This window comes from Callionymus lyra, chromosome 16 (genome assembly GCF_982586985.1).
Source record: "Callionymus lyra chromosome 16, fCalLyr1.hap1.1, whole genome shotgun sequence".
Lineage (NCBI taxonomy): Eukaryota > Metazoa > Chordata > Actinopteri > Syngnathiformes > Callionymidae > Callionymus > Callionymus lyra.
In genome coordinates, this window is record NC_141833.1 from 24,939,949 (window position 1) to 24,949,845 (window position 9,897).

At 42.5% G+C, this 9,897-nt stretch overlaps 1 protein-coding gene across 1 annotated transcript in view; it reads right to left on the bottom strand.

Annotated features, from left to right (window-relative positions):
• LOC148064260 (voltage-dependent R-type calcium channel subunit alpha-1E-like) overlaps positions 1 to 9,897 on the bottom strand; it is a 64,500-nt gene that overhangs the window by 3,690 nt on the left and 50,913 nt on the right. The window contains exons 14-29 of the mRNA XM_087810385.1: positions 9,875 to 9,897; positions 8,054 to 8,080; positions 6,048 to 6,158; positions 5,912 to 5,992; positions 5,722 to 5,841; positions 5,594 to 5,659; positions 5,397 to 5,488; positions 5,157 to 5,331; positions 4,971 to 5,098; positions 4,547 to 4,643; positions 4,387 to 4,492; positions 3,435 to 3,542; positions 3,280 to 3,380; positions 3,118 to 3,221; positions 2,966 to 3,059; positions 2,244 to 2,348 (exon numbers count right to left, since the gene is read on the bottom strand). The exon at positions 9,875 to 9,897 is cut by the window's right edge and continues 142 nt beyond it. Of these exons, the coding sequence (XP_087666511.1) occupies positions 2,244 to 2,348; positions 2,966 to 3,059; positions 3,118 to 3,221; positions 3,280 to 3,380; positions 3,435 to 3,542; positions 4,387 to 4,492; positions 4,547 to 4,643; positions 4,971 to 5,098; positions 5,157 to 5,331; positions 5,397 to 5,488; positions 5,594 to 5,659; positions 5,722 to 5,841; positions 5,912 to 5,992; positions 6,048 to 6,158; positions 8,054 to 8,080; positions 9,875 to 9,897 (1,538 nt within the window). The remainder of the gene's footprint in view (positions 1 to 2,243; positions 2,349 to 2,965; positions 3,060 to 3,117; positions 3,222 to 3,279; positions 3,381 to 3,434; positions 3,543 to 4,386; positions 4,493 to 4,546; positions 4,644 to 4,970; positions 5,099 to 5,156; positions 5,332 to 5,396; positions 5,489 to 5,593; positions 5,660 to 5,721; positions 5,842 to 5,911; positions 5,993 to 6,047; positions 6,159 to 8,053; positions 8,081 to 9,874) is intronic.

Genomic DNA, 9,897 nt, shown 5'->3' on the forward strand with positions numbered 1-9,897 from the left:
ACTAGTGAACAAGATGAAACCATCCTCTTGCTCAGATGACGTCTTTCCTTGTAGGCTTTTTATCAAAGTATTTGATGTAATTGGCCCCTGAGTTTGAAGTTTGGGTGAACCTCTCCCTTTCCACAGGGGTTTTTAATGCATTTAAACCATTGTGGAGCCTCTGCTCAAAAAACCAGGCTTAGACCCAACTGACCTCAGTAATTTCAGGCCTATTTCTAAGCTCCCTTTCTTGTCCAAGATCTTGGAGAAGGTTGTGTCTGAGCAGCTGTTCCTGGATCAGAGCGACATCCATGAGAAGTTTCAGTCTGGCTTCCGTAAACATCTACGGAGACAGCTTTACTGAAGGTGTCCAGTGACATCATGATGTTCTGGTTCTGTTGGATCTGTCCTCAGCCTTTGACACAGTTGAACCAGATCCTGCTGAGAAGACTGAGGGATGAAGACTGTCTGGGTCTGTGTTAGAATGGTTCTCATCTTACCTTTCTGGGCGCAATTTTAGTGTATCTGTCAATCAAATGAGGTCTGAATCGGCAGATCTGTTGTGTGGAGTCCCTCAAGGTTCTGTTCTGGGTCCTTTATTGTTTTTGCTGTACTTGATTCCCCTCGGTAAAATCATTCAGAGATTTCCAGATGTTTCTTATCACATGTTTGCTGATGACATCCAGCTCTACTGCTCTGTTGATCCAACTGAGCCCCAGAGGCTGAACTTAGTCAATTGTTGCTAGAAATCAAATCATGAGTGAAAACACTTTGAAGCTAAATGTGGACAAAACTGAAACTCTGGTGATTGTTGATGATAAGATTCCAGGGTTGAGTCAGTACTTGAGTGACTTATGTCAGTCTGTCAAACTGAGCCTGAGAAACCTGGGTGTTGTATTTGATAAAGACATGTCTCTTGTTCAACACTGAAGAAAACTGACCAGAAACTGTTTCCTTCAACTGAGAAAAATCTCTAAACTTGTGTCACAACATGATCTGGATCTTATAATCCATGTGTTTGTTTCTTCTCGTCTGGACTATTGTAACAGTTTGTTTTCATGTCTTAACAAGAAGGATCGTCTCGTCTGAAGTTCATACAAAACTCTGCAGCCAGAATTCTGTGTCGCTCTAGTAGAAGAACTCACATTTCTCCTTCAAACTCTTCACTGGCTTCCAGTTTCTTTCAGGATCAACTTTAAAATTCTTACATTCAGATCTATTCATGGTCAGACCTTCATGATCTGATCCAGCCTTACACCCCAGCTCGGGCTCTGAGGTCCGTGGATCAGAATCTACTGATGGTTCCTGAACTTCCGGACCAGAGGAGAGAAATCCTTCCAGACTGTTGCTCCTAAGCTTTGGAACCATCTCTGTGTTTGATGATCTACTGACTCCTTCAACAAACATCTGTGTTTGATGATCTACTGACTCCTTCAAGAAACATCTGTGTTTGATGATCTACTGACTCCTTCAAGAAACATCTGTGTTTGATGATCTACTGACTCCTTCAAGAAACATGTGTGTTTGATGATCTACTGACTCCTTCAAGAAACATCTGTGTTTGATGATCTACTGACTCCTTCAAGAAACATCTGTGTTTGATGATCTACTGACTCCTTCAAGAAACATCTGTGTTTGATGATCTACTGACTCCTTCAAGAAACATCTTAAGACGTTTTTATTTGTTCAGGCTTTTCCTTGATTTTCTGGAACAACTCTTCTGTTATGTTATCAATTTTATCTTGATCTTTAAAGTATATACTTATATAGGCTCTATATTGAATATTGTTTTGATTGTTTAAGCGCTTTGTGACCCTGGTCTGGAAAAGCTCTATATAAATAAAAATGACTTACTTACAAACACAGTGATACAGCTGTTATCACTCTGTAAGACGTCCAGGATTGATGACGCACGGTGACAAACACACACATACACACTTTAACAAACACACACATACACACTTTAACAAACACACACTTTAACAAACACACACATACACACTTTAACAAACACACACTTTAACAAACACACACATACACACTTTAACAAACACACACATACACACTTTAACAAACACACACATACACACTTTAACAAACACACACATACACACTTTAACAAACACACACATACACACTTTAACAAACACACACATACACACTTTAACAAACACACACATACACAGGCTCTACTTTGTGATCTACTGAATATTCTGGTTGAAACTCAGACCCTTGAGCAAGACTCATGTCAGGATCAGTCGTACCTGCAGCTCTGCAGCCAGTCGTGGCATCGAAGAAGCTCGTTCACTCAGACCCTTCCCCAGAGGGAGCTCCAGGGAGGACTTCACACCCCAACTGCAGTCACCCCCCTGGGTGAGACAAAAGGGCATCAAAAAACATCAGAGGAACATCAGAGGAACATCAGAAGAACATTAGAGGAACGTCAGAGGAACGTCAGAGGAACATCAGAAGAACATCAGAGGAACATTGAAGGAACATCAGAGGAACATCAGAGGAACATCAAAGGAACATCAAAGGAACATCAGAGGAACATCGGAAGAAAATTAGAGGAACGTCAGAGGAACGTCAGAGGAACGTCAGAGGAACGTCAGAGGAACGTCAGAGGAACATCAGAGGAACATCAGAAGAACATCAGAGGAACATTAAAGGAACATTAAAGGAACATCTAAGGAACATCAAAGGAACATCAAAGGAACACCAAATGGAACATCAGAGGAACATCAAAGGAACATGAGGAGAACATCAGATGAAAATCAAAGGAACATCTAAGGAACATCTAAGGAACATCTAAGGAACACCAAATGGAACATCAGAGGAACACCAGAGGAACATCACAGGATCCAGAGCAGGGAGGAAGGAAACCGAGGGAGGAAACATGGAATCCAGACGTGCTCCGAGACGTGGTGTTGAAACAGAAGATCTTTTCTTCTGGAGAAGCTTCAAGTGTGAGGAAAGATGGACTCACCAGGTTCTGCTGATGTTCGACGTCTGAGCTCAGGGGCTGCAGGAAGAGTTCTTGAGGTGAGATGGGACTCAGAGCCACAAAACCTCCTCTGGTCCTGAGGAGGATGAGAAACGATGAGAAGAAACTCAAGAGCGTCGCTCTGAGGGACTCACAGGGCGGAGCCGGCGCTGTGGCCCATCAGGGGCAGCGGCGTGCTGGACAGGATGTCCTCCGGGAGGGTGGAGGCGTCCAGGCGCTTGAAGATCAGGCTACTTTTCTGAAGTTGTAGAAGAAACACATCATATGGATCCTGGAGCTCAAGGTCAGAGACTCACCTGAGCCTCCAGCTGTTGGCGCAGCTTCTTGGCCTTGTTCTGCTTGAAGTAGTCCATGATCATCATGGAGGCGTAGATCTTCCCCACCGTCATGTCCGTGTCTGAGAGGAACCACAGTTGACGCTGCTGCTACTCATGCCCAGCTGACCTCTGACCTTTGTTGATGGGGACGAGAAGATCCAGCGTCTTCTGAGGCAGGTAAGGCCAGATGATGCTGATCTCCTTCTGGAGCTCCGAGTCCAGCGCGATCCGATCCTCGCCACCTGGTGGACATGTGTGGAACCTGCATGACTTCTATTGCATGTTGTTGTGGTTCAGTAAAGTAGATGTTTAATAATAATAATAATTATAATAATAATAATAACGATAAATATCATAGTAGTATTAATAATAGTAATAATAATAATAATAATACAATAATAATGACAATAATAATCATAGTAGTAATAATGATAATGATAATAATATCAACAATATTATCATTAATAATAATGACAATAATAATCATAGTAGTAAAAATAATAATAATAATAATAAAATAAATAATAAGAATGAGAATAAGAATAATTATAGTAATAATGATATTAATAATAATAACAATAATAATCATAGTTTAAACATAATAATAACAATAATAATAATAATAATAATAATAATAATAATAATAATAATAATAATACAATAATATTGACAATAATAATCATAGTAGTAATAATGATAATAATAATAATATCAACAATATTATTAATAATAATAATGACAATAATAATCATAGTAGTAAAAATAATAATAATAATAATAGAAATAATAAGAATGAGAATAAGAATAATCATAGTAATAATGATATTAATAATAATAACAATAATAATCATAGTTTAAACATAATAATAACAATAATAATAACAATAATAATAATAATAATAATAATAATAATAATAATAATAATAATATCAACAATATTATTAATAATGACAATAATAATAATAATCTTATGAATACAAGAACCTGCCACTTGACACCTGGGCCCCTAAGGTCGACTAATGCAGCTCATCACTTATAGAAACAGTGTCTTTGTAAGACCCAGTGATATTGAGAAGGTGGCCTGACCTCGAGCGATCTTGATGTCCAGCGCGGTCCTGATGAGGGACATCAGCGTGGAGGTGAAGTGGACGCTCATGTCTTCATCCACCGGCATGTTCATCAACACCAGCCTCTGACAGACAACAGTTTCAAACGTAGTCATGAGCTCACAGGACGACTGTGGTACCTTGTAGGCGATCTTGGCCGGACACTTCTTGCCCAGGCCGAGCGGAGGAGACATGTGGGTCAACATCTCGTACATGGCCGTGTAGTGGATGCGTCCGCTGTGAAGGTTCAGCCATAGACATGCAAAACAGTGTTTTTGTAAGAGATCTTTGTGACGATTATATAACGACGTCCACACTCTTCATGCAGCGGAGAACGTCCTTCAAACTCTCCAGGAAGAAAAAACTGATTCATAAGAACAACTTTGAAGCGTCTTTTCATGAACATGTTTGAAGGAACTTGTCTCAGTTCGATTCAAATGTAAATGATCTTTGATGAATCTTGTCAACAAATCTGCTCCTGGTGCACACAGCGCGCGGGCTCCCTCTGCTGGAGAAAGCTCAGCCCTGCAGGTCTACAACAGTGTGAGAAGATGAGGACCTCACCAGGCCAGACGGTCATATTCGCCCCAGATCCTCACGAACTCGTCCAGGTGGTGTGGGCCGAGGATGGACGAGTCTCGGGTCAGATACTCGAAGTTGTCCATGATGACGGCCACGAACAGGTTCAGCATCTGAGAGGAGACATGGAAGGAGTTACAAGCACGATGGCAGATGATGCTCACGTCTGACCAGGAAGGAGCTGAAGAAGATGAAGGACACGAAGTAGCAGTAGGCGAAGTCGGTGCCGCAGCCGCCCTCGTGGTCCGGAGACAGAGCGAGAGGCGAGATGAACGGGTCGGGCTCGCACTCCTGACCCGACAGACAGGACAGCATGATCTCCTGCCACGACTCTCCCGTCGCGCTCCTGCCAGAGGAACCATGTCAGCTGGAGAAGTGAGCTAAAGGTGCGAGAGGAACCTGAAGAGGAACCTGAAGAGCAGCATCAGAGCGCTGAAGAACGTCTTGAAGTTGTTGTGCTGGTTGATGTGACTCTCGTCGTTCAGCTTGATGTTTCCAAACACCTGCAGACACCAGAGCTTCACAGGAGCTCACCAGCTTCACGAGGCCTCCTCAGAACGAGAGGTTTCCTCAAACGCTCAATGTTCTCTTGAGACTTCTTCTCTCACCTGCATCCCGATGATGGCGTAGATGAAGAACAACATGGCGATGAGCAGACAGACGTAAGGAAGGGCCTGAGGTGAGAAGCAGATGTTTGACAAACGCTCCAGGATTTCATGGACAACAAGAGCGTGACCTTGAAGGACTGCACGAAGGTCCAGAGCAGGATGCGGATGGTGTAACCTTGTCTCAGCAGCTTGATCAGACGGGCGGTTCGGAAGAGTTTCAGGAAGCTCATGTTGATGGTGTTCAAGGACTAGAGTCCAGATCAGTCAGATGAGTCACCACAGCAGAAGGATCACGTTGAAGGTCACGACCTTCCTCACCTGCAAATCCACCACGATCTCCGTGATGCTGCCCAGGACCGTGATGAAGTCGAAGATGTTCCACGTGTCTCTGAAGTAGTTCTAGGATCAGAGGGAGCTTCAGTTGGACTCGAGGGAGCAGAAGGTCTGGACTCACCACGAACCCGAACGCCAGGATCTTCAGGACACACTCCAGGGAGAAGAGGACGGTGAAGGCCGTGTTCAGGTGCTTCAGGACCGTGTCGTAGGTGGTCGGAGCCGAGTGGTACTGAGGAGACACGAGAGATGATCCATGGATCAGATGTTCAAGAGCATCCTCATGAACGTGTCAGAGATGTTCACGTCTCGAATCGAAACATCAAACGAAAGCGTCAAAAGTCGTGACATCACAGTTATACTCGTTTAACCTCCGACCTCTCCTTCGTCAATGAAGTACAAACATGTTTTTGTATCATTCACGACACGATAGTTTCTTATTCAATGTTTCTGTCGTAGTGTCTCGTGATGATCATGAGTCCAGTAGGTGGCGCTCTTTATTATTCAGTTATAAACCTGTGAGGTTTCATGAGTCCAGTAGGTGGCGCTCTTTATTATTCAGTTATAAACCTGTGAGGTTTCATGAGTCCAGTAGGTGGCGCTCTTTATTATTCAGTTATAACCCTGTGAGGTTTCATGAGTCCAGTAGGTGGCGCTCTTTATTATTCAGTTATAACCCTGTGAGGTTTCATGAGTCCAGTAGGTGGCGCTCTTTATTATTCAGTTATAACCCTGTGAGGTTTCATGAGTCCAGTAGGTGGCGCTCTTTATTATTCAGTTATAAACCTGTGAGGTTTCATGAGTCCAGTAGGTGGCGCTCTTTATTATTCAGTTATAACCCTGTGAGGTTTCATGAGTCCAGTAGGTGGCGCTCTTTATTATTCAGTTATAAACCTGTGAGGTTTCATGAGTCCAGTAGGTGGTGCTCTTTATTATTCAGTTATAAACCTGTGAGGTTTCATGAGTCCAGTAGGTGGCGCTCCTAATTATTCAGTTATAAACCTGTGAGGTTTCATGAGTCCAGTAGGTGGCGCTCCTAATTATTCAGTTATAAACCTGTGAGGTTTCATGAGTCCAGTAGGTGGCGCTCTTTATTATTCAGTTATAACCCTGTGAGGTTTCATGAGTCCAGTAGGTGGCGCTCTTTATTATTCAGTTATGACCCTGTGAGGTTTCATGAGTCCAGTAGGTGGCGCTCTTTATTATTCAGTTATAAACCTGTGAGGTTTCATGAGTCCAGTAGGTGGCGCTCTTTATTATTCAGTTATAAACCTGTGAGGTTTCATGAGTCCAGTAGGTGGCGCTCTTTATTATTCAGTTATAACCCTGTGAGGTTTCATGAGTCCAGTAGGTGGCGCTCTTTATTATTCAGTTATAAACCTGTGAGGTTTCATGAGTCCAGTAGGTGGCGCTCTTTATTATTCAGTTATAAACCTGTGAGGTTTCATGAGTCCAGTAGGTGGCGCTCTTTATTATTCAGTTATAAACCTGTGAGGTTTCATGAGTCCAGTAGGTGGCGCTCTTTATTATTCAGTTATAAACCTGTGAGGTTTCATGAGTCCAGTAGGTGGCGCTCTTTATTATTCAGTTATAACCCTGTGAGGTTTCATGAGTCCAGTAGGTGGCGCTCTTTATTATTCAGTTATAACCCTGTGAGGTTTCATGAGTCCAGTAGGTGGCGCTCTTTATTATTCAGTTATAAACCTGTGAGGTTTCATGAGTCCAGTAGGTGGCGCTCTTTATTATTCAGTTATAACCCTGTGAGGTTTCATGAGTCCAGTAGGTGGCGCTCTTTATTATTCAGTTATAAACTGCTGCAGTGGTTCAGATGTAGCTCCATCTAGTGGCCATTACAGGAGTTTCATGAAACCTTGTGAAACCAAAAACAGTTTGAGGAACCATCAGTGGTGAAGAACGTTAACTTTCTTCGACACCTGTCAATCAAGTTTGACGTGTGACCGAAGTCTTTCATCCCAGAGCTGGTGCTGGAGAGAGGCGGTCGGGTCAGACGACACAGAACATCTCAGAACTTTAGCTGGAGAACCTGAAGCCCTGAAGCTCACACACAAAGACCACAGAGAAAGCAGGAGGGAGGAGTCCCCGGGACAGTCGCAGCACAATACTTACCACGACACCCCCGTGCTGCCCCAGACCCTGAGTGAACAAACACAAGATTAGCTCGTCAACATCTAACGAGCGTTTGAAGAAGAGTCGTCCGACGCTGAAGATCATTTGAAGATTTCAATGACAAATGTGGATTAGACTTTGGTGGTGATCGTTCCTTTATCTCGTTCCTTCATCTTGTTCCTTCATGTTGTTCCTTTATCTCGTTCCTTCATGTTGTTCCTTCATCTCGTTCCTTCATCTTGTTCCTTCATATTGTTCTTGTGTCGTTCCTTCATCTTGTTCCTTCATCTTGTTCCTTCATATTGTTCTTGTGTCGTTCCTTCATCTTGTTCCTTCATATTGTTCTTGTGTCGTTCCTTCATCTTGTTCCTTCATCTTGTTCCTTCATATTGTTCTTGTGTCGTTCCTTCATCTTGTTCCTTCATCTTGTTCCTTCATATTGTTCCTTCATGTTGTTCCTTCATCTCGTTCCTTCATCTTGTTCTTGTGTGGTTCCTTCATCTTGTTCCTTCATCTCGTTCCTTCATCTTGTTCCTTCATCTCGTTCCTTCATGTCGTTCCTTCATCTTGTTCCTTCATGTTGTTCCTTCATCTCGTTCCTTCATCTTGTTCTTGTGTGGTTCCTTCATCTTGTTCCTTCATCTCGTTCCTTCATCTTGTTCCTTCATCTCGTTCCTTCATGTCGTTCCTTCATCTTGTTCCTTCATGTTGTTCCTTCATCTCGTTCCTTCATGTCGTTCCTTCATCTTGTTCCTTCATGTTGTTCCTTCATGTCGTTCCTTCATCTTGTTCCTTCATGTTGTTCCTTCATGTTGTTCCTTCATGTTGTTCCTTCATGTTGTTCCTTCATGTTGTTCCTTCATGTTGTTCCTTCATGTTGTTCCTTCATGTCGTTCCTTCATCTTGTTCCTTCATGATGTTCCTTCATGTTGTTCCTTCATCTTGTTCCTTCATGTTGTTCCTTCATGTTGTTCCTTCATGATGTTCCTTCATGTTGTTCCTTCATGTTGTTCCTTCATCTTGTTCCTTCACCTTGTTCCTTCATGTTGTTCCTTCATGTTGTTCCTTCATCTTGTTCCTTCATGTTGTTCCTTCATGTCATTCCTTCATCTTGTTCCTTCATGATGTTCCTTCATGTTGTTCCTTCATGTCGTTCCTTCATGTTGTTCCTTCATGTTGTTCCTTCATGTTGTTCCTTCATGTTGTTCCTTCATGTCATTCCTTCATCTTGTTCCTTCATGATGTTCCTTCATGTTGTTCCTTCATGTTGTTCCTTCATGTTGTTCCTTCATGTTGTTCCTTCATGTTGTTCCTTCATGTTGTTCTTTCATGTTGTTCCTTCATCTTGTTCCTTCATGTTGTTCCTTCATGTTGTTCCTTCATGTTGTTCCTTCATGTTGTTCCTTCATGTTGTTCCTTAATCTTGTTCCTTCATGTTGTTCCTTCATCTTGTTCCTTCATCTTGTTCCTTCATGTTGTTCCTTCATGTTGTTCTTTCATGTTGTTCCTTCATGTTGTTCCTTAATCTTGTTCCTTCATGTTGTTCCTTCATCTTGTTCCTTCATCTTGTTCCTTCATGTCGTTCCTTCATGTTGTTCCTTCATGTTGTTCCTTCATGTTGTTCCTTCATGTTGTTCCTTCATGTTGTTCCTTCATGTTGTTCCTTCATGTCGTTCCTTCATGTTGTTCCTTCATCTTGTTCCTTCATGTTGTTCCTTCATGTTGTTCCTTCATGTTGTTCCTTCATGTTGTTCCTTCATGTTGTTTGTGTCGTTCCTTCAACAAACACACCTGAGGATCTAGAGCATGAGAGTCTCGTACCTTCATCATGAGGACCACAGTGT